The following is a 19,325-nucleotide window of genomic DNA, read 5'->3' as shown; positions in this document are numbered from 1 at the left end:
GCCCGAGAGGGGTGTGAGTCGGGGGGCGGCTGCGGCACTGTCGTCCCTGTTCGGCTGCGTAACTCTCCCCGGCGCGGAGCGCGGCCCTTCGGTTCCCCTGAGGCCCAGCGGCGGCGATGGGTTCCCGGGCATCGACACTGCTGCGGGACGAAGAGATCGAGGAGATCAAGAAGGAGACGGGCTGTGAGTGCGGGGCTGTGAGGCGAGGTGGGCCCGGGAATACTGTGGGGACTGGGGACCCGTCCCCGGAGCCTCGGAGGCGCCTCGGCCACCCCGCCGCCTCCTGTCCCCTCACGGCTGCGCGCAGAGCCGTGCCCGGGGCACCGTCTGGCCCTGCCCGACGCGGGGAGACGAGCGCGACTGCGGCGTTCCCGGGCCGGTCTCAGCTGGCTCCGGGCCGGGAACCCCAATCTCCAGCGACCGGTGGCGGATATGTCTCATAGGCCTGAGGAAACCGGGAAACGCCTCTTGGTTCTGCTGATCGCCGCGCAGTACCCTGCCCAGTTCCCTCTGGCTTGGGGCACCAAGCAGCCGTCGGTTGTAAATAGAGCTGCGGGGGTGCTGGGGCTGCCGCGGGGGTGCTGGGGCTGCCGCGGGGGTGCTGGGGCTGCCGCGGGGGTGCTGGGGCGGCTGCGGGGGTGCTGAGCTGTCCCAAACGTGACAGGGGCAGCTGCGGGGCTGGTGTTTGCTTGGCGCACTCGAAGGCGAAAGCTGTCGCCCGGGCAGCCGCTGTCCGTGAGTCCCTTCGGCTCCTGGCTGTGCCAGAGTTGCGGGGGAGACCCCGCGTGGGGAGCGTTGCTGTTGTGGCTTTGGGAGGCGAACGCAGCAGCAGCGAGGTGGGAGTGGGAAGCAGTGCGCTGGGTGTCCGCGATGTTGCATTCGGTCAGAGGCAACTCGTTGGATTTTGAAGAGCTGTCTGTGCTGCAGTTTCTGTCCAGAAGCCGTTTTTAGCTCGAAAGAGCTGTTATTATGTAGTATAGTCATTTTTTCTCCAAATGTTCTTTCGCAGGCCGTCAGTAAAGTCTTGAGAGTGTTCAGAATGAATGCTGAGAGGTATTCAAACATAACAGAGGCAATGAAACTTTTGAAACTTGGCTGTGCTGACTGGTAGCAGTTGGGAGAGCTTTATTCAAGAGGTGTATAGCTACTTTAGCCTACAGCATTTGATCCAGTTGTTTACCATAAACATAAGGTACCTTAGAAAAGGTAAAACTCGGTGGTGTTAATTTGGCTGATAGAGAATTTGGCCTGTGTGAGAATTGTAGCAAATACTGCATGATAATAAATGGAGGGTGCCTTAATTAGTTGGAGAGGGCTTGTTATAATATCAGAGGTATTCCTTTGCTGTTTGCTTCCCCTAAGCAGCAAACAAGGTTGTGTTAGATCACATTTTCTTTCCTGCTTTTGCTTCTGTGTTCTTGTTACATCGAAACACATTAATCAGTTTTTTTCTAAGAGAAATGGTATCACATGTTTTGTTTGGTTGACAGGGTGTTTTATGCGTCAGAAAAAATAAGTGGCTGCAGAAAAGAAGTGGAAGAAAAAGAAAACAATAGTGGCTAGCATCATGGACAGCTGAGTGAGCTAACATAGTTTTCCATGATCTTTTTCCATCTGCCAAGGGAACCTTCTACAGAAGGGCTGTAATAAACAAATGGGAATGTCAAAGTCTGCTTATCCAGCAAGAACTTGATGTTTTTATTTTGTGCTTTTTACTTTTTTTTAATCACAAATGTCATCGAGTAAACACAGCCTCAACTCATTTATAAAGATGCTTTAGAAACCAAACCTCCAATCTGGAATTTTCTTCCAAAAGGTCTTACTTTTTTTCCCATGCCTGTATTTGATTTATTGTCAGTGGTGTTTTATTCCTAGAATTTTACCTAAATGACAGTTAAATAAATGCCACTATTTATGGAAATCCTAATCAATAAGGCCACTCAGCTCTAGTTAATTTCTAGGTATAGGTGGAAGATTTTTCCAAGCTCTTAGCACTGTTACACACTTCCTTTAGTTGCAAATATTTATGCAAGGTACAAGGTGGAGAAAAAAAAACAACCCAGGATGGTGGTTTATCTGGAACAAAGTTCACAGGGAGAGTTTTAAATTAGTGTTGCTGAATAGAGTACTCTTGTGGTTTGTTAGAAACTTGATGCTGATGATACTTTACCTACTAAAGAGCTTGAAAAAGGGACTTTGTAGATGTGGAACAATTTGGCAATAGTAGGAGTCCAGCTTGAACTGATGTTCTGGTGGGTGTTCCTAAGGATTTATTTTTTTTTTGCCTCCTTACTGTCAAACATGATTTCTGCAGTTTATGTGAGATCTATTCATGTGAATGCTATGAAGCACTGGTCAGAACACTTAATTCAGTTGGACTGAAATGTGGAAATACTCAACTTTTGTCTTGTTCAGTTTTATTTTGTACAAAGCTGCACAGCTAATAATACTGGTGTGAGTGATAACCATATGTTCATGTTCTTTTGCTGAGCAGATTAAAAATCTCTTTTAGGGAACTTGAGGTACAGGCTTTCAAAAACCACACAGTGACAATCTCTTGGATGATATCTAAGTTTGGGTTTAAGTTGCTTACTTTCCATATAAACATTTTGAAATTTGAGTTTGAAAAAACTTGAAGTAGTCCTAATTGCTTTTGTATTTTAGTAACAATGTTAGGAGACAGATCAGAAGTCCAAGATGTTGCTTGTCTGCATTCTGTTGCAAAGTTTTTGGGAGCCATTGGAATGTAACAGTATTGAAACCACTCTTTGTTCCCATGCTTTGAAGCCGTCTACCTAAGGATTAATAATAAACTCATGCTCATACCAGAGTTTAAAAAATAATTTAGTGGTAACAAGTAATGGCTTTTCTGATTAATATTTATATTTTTCTAAGTATATAAATACACATTTATGAGTCTAACAGACATAAAATAGATGGTGCTGCTCCTATTCTTCAGGTCTTGATTTAAATTTTTAGGAGAACCTTAATAGGGTAGCAGTACAGATAAAATCATGTTTCACCTAGCTTTTTAGAAGCAGTCATATATTTTTTTTAAAGAATTTTAAGAAGCAGTCATAAATTCCAGATCTTGTTTCTGGCTCTTTTATGGTGGTCAGGGAATGTCAGATGAATTATTTTGCATGAGAAGACTCTGAAAAGTGCCTAGTGATGCAGCTTCTGAGGGGGATGACAGCCAAAAAAGGAATTATGAAAGAATACAGTGTTGGACCTGAGTTATCTTCCTTTCTCATAGAGCCATTAAATGCTTTTTGTCTATTATGATGGTAACAAGCACACCTTCTGTCAATAGCTGTGTGCTATTTATCACATAATAGCTGTCACAGAGATGCTCCAAAAATTGAGTTGTTGACATTATTTTCAGAAAGGTGGCTGAGTAGAATTTCTTATCCTGTTTCTCATGAGGAGTGGAAGTCCAGGGCATCTGATTGGAGATATAACCCCAGGCTGTCCTTTTTTCATTAATCAGATGTTGTTATTGCATATGATTTCTAAAACATTAACTCAGAACTACAGAAATTCAGTGTCTTTAAAATTCTTGTGCCTGCTTTCTGTTTGTGTGCTCCTTAAGTTAAAATTGAGCAAGCTGCCTGGTCTGATTATAGAGAAGTTGCCTTAGGTGGAACTGAGCAAATTGCCCAACCCTGTGCAAAGAATGAAAGCTGGGAGGAGACAAGGGGAAAAAAAAAAAAAAAAAAACCACAAGAAAACAAAATAACCCAGAACAGTTGCTGGCAGGTCATCCTAAAGGAGGGAGTAGTTGAACCTAAACAAATAGCCTGGAGAAAGAACAAACCTGAAAAAAAAATAAAAAATGCCTTGGTTTCACAGATGAGCCAACTGCTGTGCAACCTGTTCCCAAGTAAGTTTAAACAAGTAAGAAAAGCATTGTATGTGTGCTGGTGAAAGTTTTTAAAACAATTGAATCTGAAAAATGGCACCAAGTCCTAGTTTAACATTGTAGAAAGTCAGACTTCTACTAAGTAAATATTAACATACAGTTGTCTCAATTCATGTACTTATTAACTTCATCTGAAGAGGATCTAAAAAGCCAAGATCTTCTGTAGTGCATTCTTTCAGTGTTAAAGGAATTGCTATTTTAGATAAACTTAACCTGCCCTCATCATGGTCTGTTCTAAAGATTGTGATGTGGAGTATCTTGGGTTGTCTTAATTTTGTGATAATGTTGACACCATGATCCTAAGCTTAGTACTGGCTTTTTTCAAATTGCAGGTATAAAAAGTCTGCAACAACTTTGCTTGCTTTGTGTCCTAACTTGCTCCTGAACTTCCTTAGCAATAGACTTTTTAATTTTTAACTCAGTGTCCTGGGAGCCTGGAAATTACTTTAGTGAACCCCCCCAATGAAGAATGTGTTTAGATTCAGGCAGTCCTGTAAATGAAGAAAAGGGATAAGGTGTCAAGTTTTTCTGGCTGCTTTCCAGATGCAGAGGAACAGAGTACACTTTCCATCTTTAGATGGGAAAAAAAAACCCAGGAGTAGAGATAAGCAAAAGAAAAGGAAAGATACTACAGCAGAGGGCTGCTGTGTCACAAATGAAGAGGTCATAATCAAGGCTGTGCCAAGATTAATTCTATCTGTAAAGGACTTAAAGGGTTTGTTACAGTGGAACTGTGAATCAAATATTTTTTCCTTTCAATTGGCATTTACTGAATCAGAACACCAAAGAGTGTTAGAGACCAAAAATATAAATAGGTAGAAGGCAGAGTTATGGCAGCCTTTTGAAGAATGGGCTTATTTGTGGATTCTTGAATACTGAGATGCAATTTACAGCTCACGAAGTCCCTAAAGTGCTGATTGACATGAGCTTCCAATGTAACTTGTTTTGTGTATTTTTTTTCTTTTTAATACAGCTTGTAGCAACAGTCCCTGGGTGTTATGAGGTCTGCTTCTCTGAGGAATCTTTGACATGCTAATTTGTGTTTATTCTTGCTTTTTTATTTCAGTCTCCCACAGTCAAATCACCCGCCTGTACAGTCGCTTCACCAGCCTAGACAAAGGAGAAAATGGGACTCTTAGGTGGGTTTTGTTTCTAGTTTGGCTGTCCTGACATTGACACACGTGTAATATGTGTGCTGTTGCAAGATGCCTGCATGTTTTCCTCATATCAGTGAGGTTACTGAAACAGATACCTTCATACCTGCTGTCTACATAGGCATTAAAGTTTATTGTCTCCTATGACAATAAACAATTTGAGATAAATCTGATTATTGAACTGAGGTGCTCTAAACACCCATTGTCCTCACTGTAGTGCTGAAGGTTTGTAGCTGGTAATACAAGACAGGTCAGACACAGTATTCAGAGTCTTACAACAAATCTTCAGAAAATGTTAAACCACTTTTCTTTATATATTGATTCCCATAATTATTACAAGAGTGGTTCCACTATGTTGTCTTAATTCTGGCCTTCATAACAAAACTGGCATTTATATTTTTGGAAGTAGTGTCTTCTAACACTGCTCTGATCTCCAAGCCCTTTACTATTCTTAACTTTACACATCCTGTTGAGTGACTGTGTCTATTAGTATGCTCAAAAATAAATGGGAAGAGCTTGGAACCAAGTCACTGGCTAAACAGGTACACATTCTGTTCAATAAAGTAGTACTGAAGGATATTCCAGGACTTTCCAAGTGTATGTCTTCTGCCTACAATTTGAAAACTACAGAAGTGAACTGATTTCTTACAGCTTAATTAATTAAGCAGAGGCTTCAGCTTTAGCTGCAAAAGTTTTTTCACTTTGATGGACAGAGTCTGCTGGAAAGAGTATTCTTAACTGAAAGGTGAACTCTAATGGGATGATTGCCTGTTAAAATATGTCTCTCTCAGCTTTGTTCTCTAGCCTTCTCCACTCTGGTTATTATACTGCATGTTGGTATTGGTTTGCTCTTTATTTTTACTGAAGCAGTTATGCATTCTGATTTATATTAAATTGCTTCTTACTATTCTTTTGATGTTGCTAATAGATTGCATTACCATTATGGAAATATTTGACAAATAAGAGCTGTCTGTGACTGCACCAGGGATACAATTTTGGGACAGTGTAGGTGGCCTGAAGGTCTGTTGCTTTTCTGTGTTGATGCTGAAACCTTTCCAAGCAACACCAAAAAAGGAATCTGCTCAGTTTTCAGGTATTTTGTTTCCCATTCACCATGTAGCCACATAGGCCAGAACCAGTGCACAGAGCAGCTGAAGAGAGAATGTAGGAGAAAGTAGGAAGGGTACCCAGTTGCAGCATGGTATGTGGGGTATGGCTGGGATGGAGTTAATTTTTGTCATGGCAGCTCCATCCCAATCAAACATAGGCTCAGAGGTCACCTGCAGCTTTGTATATGATCTTGCAAAACCAGTTTGTAGGATGCACTGTGAGCCTACAAAAGCTAAACCTACTTATGAACCAACCTAACTATAAAGCTAGAAGCACTGCTTAGAAGATAAAGTGACAAATTGTAAGATGTTCTGTCTTTGGCAGTAGTGCTGGCAAAGAGTTTCCTTTCCTGAAGGAAATCTGCAGTTCCTTCTTGTGCCACAAATTGCTGACTTCTCAGTTAACATTTAAATAATTGGTTGTGGAGTTGTACTTTAAACAGGATTACTAAGTGATGATTTTTGGTTAAAAATACTCTGCCTCCCCTTTTGGGTTGTGTAGATATTTTTAAGCTCCCTGACTCCAGTGAGTTTGACTGTGGCTGTACTGTAAATATCTGGACTTGCATAGCTGAAGAGATGACAAAATGGATTGTGGGTGTGGAAACAATTGGCTTGGGATGGGCAGAACTTCCTAAACCCATTCTGTCACTGAATTAACATATCATATAAACTGTACCATTGGCTAATTGGCAATTGTGACACAGAGATGAGCTGATGATATTGTATCCAAGATGAATACTATTTATATCTCAAAATTAAACCACTGGAAAGAAAAGCATGAACAGCCTCTTCAAACTTTGTGTGTGCATTTTAATCTTCACTGATGGAAAAAAATAAAATGTTGGCTGCCAGACTAGTCTGGCACAATTTGAACCTAGCACAGTTTTCCTCAAACCTCCCTCCAACTTTAAATTTGCCTTTTGAGTCCATAAAGTTTCAAAGTGATTGTAGTCAGTTTACTTAAGAGAAGTAGTTAATTAAATATGCCACGAATGTCTGTTGCACAATGCTTGGTTTCATTGTGTTCATTAGGGATGGGGAGTTTGAATTTCATTCTTGATAATTACATGGTACTTGGGAAAGGAAGTTTATTTGGAAAGTTCCAGCAGCTGTGCAGACTGTGATCCATGCAGTCTTGGCTCTCTCAGCCCATTCCCAAACGTGGCTGACGTGGAGTGCCATTCCAGTTTTGAAACCTTGACTGGCACCCACAATATGTGGAAACCATTAATTTAAATAATGGGAAAACTACATCCGGAAAAAAAGGAGGGGGAAGTAAGAACTGCAGCTTGGAAGGTCATAATTGCTGGCTTCTGAAATACTGATCAAGGAGAACTTAGTACTTTGAGACAAGCAAGATGAAGTTACTCCCACCAAAGATTTAGGGAGGCACCTCCTCTGTTAGTTTCCTGTGAGCAAGAACTGTTGTTCCCATAAGGACACTTGGACCTTTGGCTTGCAGATCAGACATGACAGAAATTGCTGATGTGACCAGGAAAACGAGTGTTAAGCAGCTCTTTATGGTATGAAATAAATCTTGAAATGTGACCCACCCTTCTGAACAAGGGAAAAAGCTGTGTTGTCCTTTTATGTGTGTGAAAAATGGGCAGGGCAAAGAGCACTTTGTACAGAAGATCTAGTAACTGCTGATTAATTATGATGCTTAGAGAAGGCTGGTAGTTCATTTTGGAACTTTAATCAAAAGCTGAAATCTCAATCAGATGTTTCTATCTAGTGTATCTATGTGCAGTTTCAAAGTACTTTCTTTTTTACAGTTACATAAATGAGACGTAAGAGATGGATACTGATGAAGACAAGACTTCATGTGCCTTGTTTTAGGGTTTTTAATCCTCACCCTTATCCTCTAAATGACTTTAAAAGTGTAGAAAAATGTTTGATTTTTTTTCTTAGCTTCACTTTTCCAAAGCAAAATGACTAAGCTCCCTCAGTCTTGCACCATCTGAATGAAACCAGCTTGTAAAAGCCAGGACAAAGCTGTTCCTTTGAAAATTCTCATGTCACCTTTGATTTCAAGATTGTGACCTGCTGAGCTGCAAAAACAAAAGGTTGATAGCCTTGGATGGCCATAGCTACATCCCAGTTGTGAAATCTGAAACATACTTGTTCTGCCTTCATCCTAAGTGTAAGTCATGAGGAAACCAGAGTGAATGTTTTCTTCTTTCTATTCTTGTGTAAGCTGGGTCCTCCCTGTTGAGGGTCCAATACTTTGCTACTATCTTGAGGAAAAAGAAGGATGAACAACCAGAAATAATGGAACTAAAAAAAAGTATCTATAAGGTTTTTACAGCCTTTTGGGTGAGGTAGAGCTGCCTTTACAGGAGGAATCTGCTGTTTTCCTTAAAGGGTATAGTTATGCTTAGAAATACTTCACTTAGAATCTGCAAATTCCTTACTACAAAGTAATTAAAAGTGTGAATGTAGTGGCATATATATTAAATTGTTGGCCTGCATAATGATTACATGCAGTTAAAGGTAAGCATGGAAGTTAGGTTCCAGGAAATATGTTTGAAGAACTTTGTTGCTATGGCAATGAACACAGAAGTAGAGGGCATCAGATTTCCTGTAAGCACCAGCTTCAGCCAGGTGAAGCTGGTCCCTAATGAATCCATGAAGCCTTAGGTTATAAAGTGGAGAATAACTTACCTCATGCATTCATTTACTTTTATGGCTCTTAACAGCAATTTCAATTATAACACTCACTCAGTAATGGGCTCTTAATAAGCAAAAATGGTCTACTCCAATTCTGATAATGACAGGACAAATAGATTTGAAACCTGGAGAGTTACTTGTGGTTAATTGTTAATCTGTTAAGAAGCAGAGCTGCTGGACAATGAAACAGAGCAAATTGAGGCTCAATACTAAGTAGCAGTGATACACAAAATGTCTGAAATTATGAGTTTTCACTAAATGGAAGAGAGGGCACTTGCTGCTTTTAGCTTGTGGATGCAACCATTGACACTGGAGTCCTGTTGTTAAAATATTGTTACTAGGACATAAGCTTTCCCCATCAATGCCTCTCTGAAATCACTGGTGTGCACTTTGCCCTTCAACTATAGCTTAAAGTGCAGCAGTCCTGAAGGGTTTGTTAACAAGTGTAACACAGATGTTAATTTTGCCTATTAAAAATAATTCAGACTTGGTCAGAGAAGTTTACCAGGGCAGCCTAAAATATGGGCAGATTGCTCTGTTAGGTCCAAAAGCCAATTTCTTTTTGTCCCCTGTCTTTAAAATGCCAGTATAATTAAGAAATCTCAAAATCTGTGTTTACTCTGCCAGATTTTTGGTGTAATGGCATCATAAATCAAACCTTGTTGTAATTTTCAAAAGTAGCAAACATGTAGTAACTAAATTTGAGAATTTGACCCAAACTTTAAGAACATCAAGACTGCATTTGACTCGAAGGGAATTGCCAATAGTTCTGGAGACTGGGCAGGAAATGTCAAGTTATACATCCAGACAGAATTTTATTTTTTTTTTTACAGCTTTATCCTACTGCTGTTATTTTTGCAATTTAAAACCTTATTGATTTTGGAGAACATTTTGTACTAACTGATAAATTGTTGTGCTGTGTTGTAGTGTGGAAAAAAACAAACAAAGACCAAAGTGTCAGACAAACCAAACTGAGATTATCCCACTTTCCTCTTGGTGACATTTTCTTAAAGAAAAATTATTAGTGTACCTTTAATGAACCCTAATAGAATGAACCCTGTGTTCATGTTGCACTGATCTAAAATACTTTTACATCAGTGCAGCTCATGTCTTCCAGATCAGAAAAAGCTCTAACAGGTTAAGCATAAGCTGTGCTTAAAATATACCTGTGTGGATAAAATCATGAGCAGAAAGAATGCCTGGCAAGAGCACTGGGTATTTGCAATATACTGGTGAAGTTACCTCTAGTTTACAGGGTCCTGTCATAGTCTAACTTTGCTACTGAAATACAGAAGTGCTGCTTGATTGAAGCTAGAATAATCTGAAATTTGGCATTTACAATAATACATGAAATTGTTATATAAACAAAAAAAAAATTATATTAAAATGTGCAAATAATCTATGGTATGTTTGGAGGAGTATGGTATTGTGCCAGAATCTGGAGTGGAGTAGTCTGGAAAAATCCTAGCAACTCAAGTGATTCCATACCAAAATATTTTTTTTTTAATCCTGCTTTCATTTTGAAGTCATATTTACCTACAAATCCAATTCAGAAGCTTACCTTAAACTGCCAGCTAGTCAGCATCATTACAGGAAGGTTTCTAGCACAGTGTTATCCCATGAGAAGTGCTATTTACATGATAAATGAACACTGCTAATCTGTAACATGATACAGGCTTGGCACTGTCTTCTGTTTGCTCTGTGCCATTAGTCATAGAGAAAACATGTTTTAAAGAATTATATTTTGAAAACCACCAAGTGTCTTGCTGCAGAAGTTGAACACAATGAATCTTTTACTGTGATTTCCTTTCAAGCAACTTTTTCTCCTTTAGTTTCAACTTCATGCAGACTGTGTTCTTGTTTTACTTAGCCGTGAGGACTTCCAGCGTATTCCAGAGCTGGCCATCAATCCACTGGGAGACAGAATTATCAATGCCTTCTTTCCAGAAGGGTGAGTTTTAACAAACTGTATTTGTGACCAGACACAAAATTTGTAGTTCTTCAGAAGTTTTGATAGGAGTGCAGTGCTAATAATTAGAGCACAACAGTTGAAATGACTGATAATTGAACAGCTCAGACTTGTTGTGAAATGTTTTTCCTCAGCATGTTTTCATTCTGAAATGAGAAATACTTCACAGCATCACAAGAGTTTTGTGTATTTTATTCATTCACAAATTTGGGCTTCATGTCACAGTTTCCACTCTTCTTGCTGTGCTGCTGAACACTGCTAATGAAAGTCAAGGTCATTTATGGGCTTCAGTTGACAAAGTGAACTTGTCACAGTACCATTTTTTCCCTAAGTAATACTGCAGTTAACTAATTCAGTCATTTTTCACCTTTCAGCCTGTAACTGTACCATTGTTAGAAGATCAGCTTTGGTTTTAGTTTTTTATAACATTTAAGACATAGCTTAATGCAATTCTAACAGAAATTCAAAGAGATTATCAAATTCATGGTACTGTCTTACTTCATTATACCTCTCTAGACTGTTCTATGGAATCTGCTGCTGTTCTTGAACACATTTGTCATTACTGATTGATGAAGACCAGATTTTCTAATGAAGTCATAACATCAGCATTCCCTGATAATTTCCTGATTATTATTATTATTAAGGAAATCAGGCAAGGTTTCCTGAATAGAAAGCAGGAGTCCTGGAAAGTACTTAAACTGCTGGTTCTCACAGAAACTCTTCTCTAGAGAGTTATCTGTCAGGGAGCAGTGAGTGGTGGCTGCCCCACAAGCCAGGAACCAACAAAGCAAAGCTGGCAGAGGCAATGTGCTTGCTGAGAAAAGGGCACAGCACCTGAACAAGAAAAGCAGAGCAGGTCCAGTGACTGTTGTCATGTCAGCCAACAGTCCAGTGGTTTCCAGAAAAGGTGACAGTAGTGAAGCAAATCTGAAGTCAGTTCAGGGAATCAAGGTCCAGATCAGCATTAAACATTAAACATAACATAAACATTAAACATAAGGGTTGGACTTGATGATCTCTGAGGTCCCTTCCAACCCAGCCAATTCTATGATTCTATGATTGCCAGACTTGGACATAGCTGCAGGACAGCTCAGGTGAGAGCTTGGGCTTAAATGGAGCTTGCAGGTAAGGAGAGGGGAGCTCTCAACAACACTTCTCATAGTTGTTTTTTTTCACACATCCTACTGCACAACAGCATCATCCCAGGCTGCAACTGCAATGCATGACAGCTGAGTTTAAGCAGAGGCAGCCAAACCCTGGGGAGGTGGGAGTGGAAGAGTTTGTGTGGTGCTGGTGGTTTAGACATTCATCTTCTTTACTGAAATAAAACTTGGAGAAGTGTACTGTGTCCAGTTCTGGGGCCCTCAGCTCAGGAAGGAGATTGAGGTGCTGGAGCAGGTCCAGAGAAGAGCAAGGAGGCTGTGAAGGGATCCAGCACAAGTCCTGTGAGGAAGGGCTGAGGGAGCTGCGGGTGTTGAGGCTGGAGAAGAGGAGGCTCAGGGGAGACCTCATCACTCTCTACAACTCCCTGAAAGGAGGTTGGAGCCAGGGGGGGGTTGGGCTCTTTTCCCAGGCAACTCTCAGCAAGACAAGAGGGCACAAGAGGTCTCAAGTTGTGCCAGGGGAGGTTTAGGTTGGACATTAGGAAGAATTTCTTTATAAAGAGGGTGCTCAGCCATTGGAATGGGCTGCCCAGGGAAGGGGTGGATTCTCCATCCCTGGAGATATTTCCAAAGAGCCTGGATGTGGCACTCAGTGCCATGGGCTGGGAACTGCAGCAGGAGTGGATCAAGGGTTGGACTTGATGATCTCTGAGGTCCTTTCCAACCCAGCCCATTCAATGATTCTATGATTCTCTTCTATGAATGCTAAAACTGAGCTGCTGAAATACTTCTGCAGAGAGGACCAGGTGAATTTCCGTGGATTCATGAGGACACTGGCTCACTTCCGACCCATAGAAGATAATGAAAAGAGCAAAGACCAGAATGGACCAGAACCACTGAACAGCCGAAGTAACAAGCTCCACTGTAAGAAATGGGAACCTCCCTATAGAAGCAATTGTTTTCCTTTCTTCATTTTTCTGGAAAAGGAGTAGAGATGCTTGGGGTCTTCCGTGATAGTAATTCCCTGTGAAATTATACTCTCTCTATTAACTGATTTTTTTTTAAAATTAACTTAAATATAAAAATAAATAAAATTTTTTTTAAAATTAATTTAAAGGCAAGCTTTACCTGTTCAAAATGTCAACAATTGACCCATTCTTGTATTGAAATTTGGTGGAATTGATTGAATCTTGAGTAATATATATGCTTTTTGAAATGTTTCATAACAGAAAGGCTTCTTAATGGTATGCATCTAAAGTTATTTCATATTTAGAAGCCATATCCTGTACACGAATGTTCTTTCCTGGTTCTGTATCCAGTCTTCCATATAATCTACTGCTTTTTTCTCACCTTCAGCTGAGTACTTTCTTGCATATTTCAGTATCTGTCAACAATATGAGCAGAATGCTCTTGCTTGCTAATCAAAGTTGGCAGCAGTCCTCAGAGCATTTAAAATTTCTGTCATATCTCATCCAGAATATAGTCAAAGAGAAGTCTAATGAAGGGTACTCTAAAAATGACAGCTCTGAAGTCAAAGGATTGAATGCATCTTAATGGTATTTATAGTCCCATGACTCAGGGCCTTGCAGAAATACCTTTGCAAGTAAAGTGCTTCTGAAAGTACTCTTACTCCAGTAAGATTTTTCCACTTCTTAGGAATAATGTTGTTCTAGTATGTGGCAATAACACTTTATGGAACTGAACATTAATTTTATGGTGAATTAAAATTCTAATATAATTGTCTTTTATATATATATATTAATATATAAAATTTATGTTTTATCACCTACTATTTATTATTTCTTAATATAAATGTACTGTTATGGATAAAAATAATGGCACTTGAATTAAGCTGCTCATTCTTTTCTTTCCCATAGTTGCTTTTAGGTTATATGACCTTGATAAAGATGACAAGATTTCCAGGGATGAGCTTCTTCAGGTAAATACCACAGGGCTGCTTTGAATTACTCCATTGATTTTTCTCTGTCATTTCCCACCCGTTTAGAAGAAAGAGGAGAGTTCTGACAGTCTCCTCAAAAGAACTCTTGGAGGAATTTGGTGGCTGATTGTTTATCTCCTTTAAAGCTTTAGGTATGGTATGAGACTTCAATTTCATGCAGTAGCCCAGGATGTTCTAGCAGTCTGGGAAGATTAAAGTTTAAACCAGAGCATTAGGCTAAGCAGATCCTACTGGAAAGAGTACAGAAGTATCCAACAAATACAATTAGCCCCTTAAAAACTACCTTCTAAAGCTTACAAAGGTGCATGGAAGGGGACTTCAAAGGGACAATCCCTGAGGTGGATTGTTTGTCTGACCATGTCAGTAGAATAAAACATCCAAAAACTGCAGCAAACATAATCAAAGTTCATCAGTGTTGCATGGCTTGACCCAGAAGTAATTGCACATTACTAATCCTGGGAAGTAGACGTGGTAATTTGTGGTTCCTGATTTAGGATATGGGTCTGCTTTTGACTGGAATTGCCCTTTTCTATCTGCACAGAAAATGCTTTACTGACTGTAGAGAGTAATGGGAGTTATAATTTGACCATATACTTAAAAGATTCTGGTAGGCAACTATATCAAGCAACAAATATTCAATCAAATGTTATATTTTGGGGAAAAAAATAGACAAAAAGTGTTGAAACAAAAACATGCTCACTCCTAATTCCAAAAACTTTCTCATACTTCTATTTCTTCCTGCTGCATAGGGAAAAGGAAGGATTCTGTGCCAAAGTTGGCTACAAAAGGAAGATGAAAGCCTTAATGGACAAATAGAAGTCTGTCTAGAAATGACTTACACTGAAATCCTTCAGGGCTGTTCTCATGTGGTTTTATTTGGACTTTCTACACAAGAAAAACAGCACTAAGAATACTTCTGTTCCTGTTTCAGTAATGATTGTTTTCCTTTTTAAGGAAAATAAAAGCTGGGGACTTCTGTGTGTTACAGGTATTACGGATGATGGTTGGTGTAAACATTTCAGATGAGCAGCTGGGCAGCATTGCTGACAGGACAATCCAGGAAGCTGATCAAGATGGGGATAGTGCCATTTCCTTTGCAGAGTTTGTAAAGGTTGGTAAACCACATTTTTAATGACTAAATGGAATTTCTCAGTAGTGGACAAGTAATTCAGACTTGAATGCAAATGCTAGCAGATAGGAAGTTGTTCACACAGTCTGTCCTGCCTGCATTTGGGCAAAGGAAACCTTCTGCTAGCTTTTTCTTCCCTTTGTCAGGACTTTTTTTTTTTTTTTTCACACTGCCAAGGTACTAATATAATTAGTCAGTACATTTCTTTATACTGTCACAGTAGATGCAGCACTGAATAAACTTCAGAAGTTTCACTTTTTTCTTTTGCAAGTGCTTCTTTCTTCACAAGTAGCCTGACTAGCACAGTTACAACAGAGTAATTTTTCTGCTATAATTGCTTTAATCTGTTTTCACTCAGAGATTGGATCCATTAGCAACACAACTTATATCAGTATTCATATTCCTACCATTAGTCCTTTGAATTACAACTTTTGTTAGTCAGAGAATCATAAAATGCCAAATTTGAAGGGACCTCAAGTGTCACCTAGTCCAGCCTTTCTAGGTAAAAATAGAGTTTAAATGGAGGTGGCCTTGCACCCTGTGAAACTGTCAGAAATAGGAAATAGTGAAGAGCCATTATATGATCAGTGGGGAAAGTGGTCCTAAAGCAGAACAATTCCAACTGCCTGATGGGATAGTATTGAGAAGAGGAATCAAACTTTTCTTGGAGGTGGACAAAGACAGGACAAGAGGCAACAGAAACAGCCTGAAGCAGACTAATCCCTTCATACCTCAGTGTTAACAGCAACTTGGTGAATGAAGTTTTACAGTGATCTGTGTTATGGTCTTGATTTTAGCCTTTCAATGACTGCTCCTGCCCTTTCCTTCACTTCACTCTCCCTTCTGTTTCCTAGCCCTGCATTTCCACACAATCTAATTTTGGGATTGCAAGCCTTTCTGGGCTGTTGGCAGACTGAGACTGTGTTAGTTACTTTTTGATTGACAGCCATCTCCTGGCTGTACTGGCTGAAGTGTCTTTCCTTGGAAGGACTTTAGTGCAGAACAACAAATAAAATCCTCTACATGAAAGACTGGCATGCCAAACAAGGCAACCCATGTTCCTGCTCATTTCTTCTCTGCTAGAGTAAGAAACCTTGTATGTACAGTAACTTATGCAGCTGTTTCTGAATTTTATTGCAGGTTTTAGAGAAGGTGGATGTGGAGCAGAAAATGAGCATTCGGTTTCTTCACTGATGGATGGAGAAGCTTTTCCTTTATACCCCCACTATCTAATGAATAGAGAACTTTGTTTTATCCTTTGCACCTTCCCACAGAGCATTGCTGCTGGTGTGTATACAATGCATCTCCAACTCCTCCCTGATTTGTTCTAACAATGTGAACATTCCCTGTGCATCAGGAACAAAGGGAAATGGCTGCCATGCAACTTTGAAAGGAGCATTTTTTTATAAATCTTTTCCTTCCATTTTTTTTACCCTTCCACCCTTGTCTCCTTCTGCACTGCTGTTCCAGCAAAAATGTTTCTCCTTATGTACTGATGTTTAATCTACAAACTGATTCTTCTGAGCTCTGAATCTGAGAGTGGAAAAGTGGAATGTGCCACAGAAAGCACCCTCTGAAACACTCTGGAGACAAGCAGCTACTCAAATACTAGGTGCAATGTAAATGATTCACTTTTGTTTCCAGTAGAAACACCAGATTACAGCTGCCTCTTTTATTTTTCCATTTGGCTCTTTACATGCAGATTTGTTTCTTCCCTGCTTCCAAATCTGCTTTTTACTCAAGGACTTCTCAATTTCTATGGCTTTATTATAAAACTCACCACGTGATGATAGTCTAGAGTACTTTAAAGTACTGTGATTAGATTTTATTCTTTGGGATGAATAGGAGAATCTGAGGAGGAGACAGGCCCTGTTGACCTCAAAAGGAATAGGAATTCTGCACTGTCACAACAGCAGCAGATGCAGGAAGTTATTTTGAGTAGCTTGCAGACTTCATAGCTGGTGGATCATGAAGCATCTTCTCCATGTTGCTTTGCTCTAGGATCCCTCCTCTCATCAGAGTGGCTTTAGCACCTCTGCAAGTGCAAACCTCTTTACTGGTGTACATAATGACAGAAAACCAGTCATGCCAAAATCTGGGTTTGTAGTTTTGGCACTGCCTCCTGGTAATAGTGTCATGAAACGTAATATTGAATGTTGAGGTTCTTTTCCAATCACAGTGGCCTGGAAAATCAGTAATTATTTACATTTTCCAGTGTGGAAGTCCTGGTCTCTTAGATTTGTGTTGAGGATGGTAGCTGTATTTATGAAAGCTCTGGCCTAAGAATATAATTTGAGGAAGTATGTATTATCCTGCATATTTCAGAATTTATTTCTGCAGAAATCTCTTTGCAAGTGTAAGATGATTAATGCCATTAATATAATGTTGATAAATTCAAGACATCAAAATTATTGAAGGTTCAACAGTAACATAATTTTCTGTGGCTGGATTGGCAAATGAGCTCATCTAGTTCAGCTGGAGGTCCTTCCAATACAACCAAAAAAACCCTGGGAGCTTCTTTATTGAAGAATCAGTGTTTTAACTGCTTCTCTATGTCATGTGTTAACATTTCTCTAAATACCAGTCTCAAACTACCCTCAAATGTGCATTTCCTTTTTTCCTTAGTTCCTTTAATTATCACCTGTGTTCAAGAACAACGTGGAAGTTTCTGAAGGATTTTTTTACCTGTTTTAAATTAAGGAATTGCAGAGTGAAATGTTGCACTTTGTTTTGCAGAGTGCAGCACAACTCCAGAAAGAAATGTAAATTAAAAACCTCTGCTCTGCAGGAGAAAGAAACATGGTAGTTTTATGACCATGTCATGTAAAATAGGACTGTAACAATGTTAACAGATTGAAAAGTAAAAAAGTGTGTGTAGGTTTTGTGATTTGCTTAAAAGTAGGTGTTGCTCTCCTGGCTATATAGTTGTAACCTACAGTTGTGCCTTATTGTCCCAGTGAGACTGGATATTGTATTTATCAATCCGTAAATAAACCCTCCACTGTATAAAATCCCCAAACTTTTCCTGTGTGGTAATTGACAACCCTTTAATGACTCAGAGTTAAATACCAGTAGAATGGTGCTAGCAGGCCTTAGAGATCAGGTTGGTTTTGGTTTTGGGTTTTTTTGGTTTTTTTTTTTTTTTGACTGAGCTTGTTTTCACAGCATTAATAACCCTTAATAATCCTAAATTCTGCTGGAAAGAGTGGAGGAAAGTAGTGCAAAAATGAGCTTCAGAAGCATGGAATGCAGCCATAATGCTCCAGGATGTGGATCCCATAACAACATGAGCTTTACACCTCTCCAAAGTAGGCTCTTCTTTCTCCCTTGCCACAATCTTCTAGTGTTGCTCTAATTAAAGGGTATATAATACCAGTGCTAGTTTGTGATGCCTGTCCATATATAAGCCCCCACCTTAGATGAACACAAATATTCTAACAGGTGCACTGGAAAAACCCCTCAGAACCAAAACAAAACCCAACCCTCTCACCCTATCAAAATCCAACTTTGCTGTTAGCTGTGTAATTCACAAGTCACCAAGTATCAGTGTTATGAAATCTACATATTTAATGTGTAAGTTAAGAGTTCTGTAGAGGTGAGATCTTAAATTTATGTTAAATAGTTCAAAACTAATCTGTATAGGAACAGCTAGATCCCCACAGAAGTATCTTTAGGATACTTGATTGCTTGTAGAAATTAAATCTCAAGTGTTCTTGACAACAGAAGTCATCTGTGAGGGCTGAAGTCTGGAAGAGGGGTAAGATTATCAGAACAAAGGCAGAACTGCTTAATATTTAATCTTTATCTTTTGAAAAAGCAGTATAAGGAATAGGTATTTAAGTGCAGATGAACTGTTTTTCCAGTCTTGGCACACAGGGAGTAAAGTTTTTCAGATCTGCAGACTCAGTTGTGGTATATTGAGAATCTCTGGATGAATGGCTGCAGAAATCTATGGTTGCAAGTACTTTTCAGTAACTATTTTAGGAAGACTCCAAGAAGTGGGGAAAAAATTGATAACTAATCCATACTGAAAATTGGCTTTAATAGCTATAGGTCCATTAACTTGGCATCATGTCTGGGCAAAATAAAAAAAGCCTAATACAGGATTTGACTCATGAAGACCAAGAGTAAAAATGTTAAGTTTCTGTAACTTGACAGCACAAAATGACTTGAAGTCTCTGCTCTTGGTTCTTTGAAACTACAGCTTTGGTTGTAAATATCGTGTGGATAGTATTTTTAAATTGGCAAATTGTTTCATTTCAGCTGACACACTACATTAGAACACTACATAGTAGAAAAATACGCA

General features: G+C 39.5%; 1 protein-coding gene across 2 annotated transcripts; it reads left to right on the top strand.

Annotated features, from left to right (window-relative positions):
• Nucleotides 1–42: 42 nt before the first annotated feature.
• CHP1 (calcineurin like EF-hand protein 1) lies at nt 43–18,030 on the top strand. 2 transcript variants are annotated; one of them, XM_071744730.1, is made up of 7 exons: nt 43–183; nt 4,989–5,061; nt 10,729–10,809; nt 12,727–12,854; nt 13,808–13,869; nt 14,879–15,001; nt 16,160–18,030. In XM_071744730.1, the coding sequence occupies exons 1-7, from the start codon at nt 117–119 to the stop codon at nt 16,211–16,213; spliced, it is 588 nt and encodes a 195-aa protein (XP_071600831.1). In that variant the 5' UTR covers nt 43–116; the 3' UTR covers nt 16,214–18,030. The 2 variants fall into 2 exon arrangements, with proteins under 2 accessions (XP_071600831.1, XP_071600832.1); XM_071744731.1 differs by lacking the exon at nt 43–183 and adding an exon at nt 3,838–3,883.
• The last annotated feature ends 1,295 nt before the right edge of the window (nt 18,031–19,325 follow it).

Source organism: Heliangelus exortis, chromosome 5 (assembly GCF_036169615.1).
Source record: "Heliangelus exortis chromosome 5, bHelExo1.hap1, whole genome shotgun sequence".
NCBI classification, from domain to species: Eukaryota; Metazoa; Chordata; class Aves; order Apodiformes; family Trochilidae; genus Heliangelus; species Heliangelus exortis.
The sequence above is the reverse complement of the archived record's forward strand: the minus strand, read 5'-3'. Positions and strand labels throughout refer to the sequence as shown.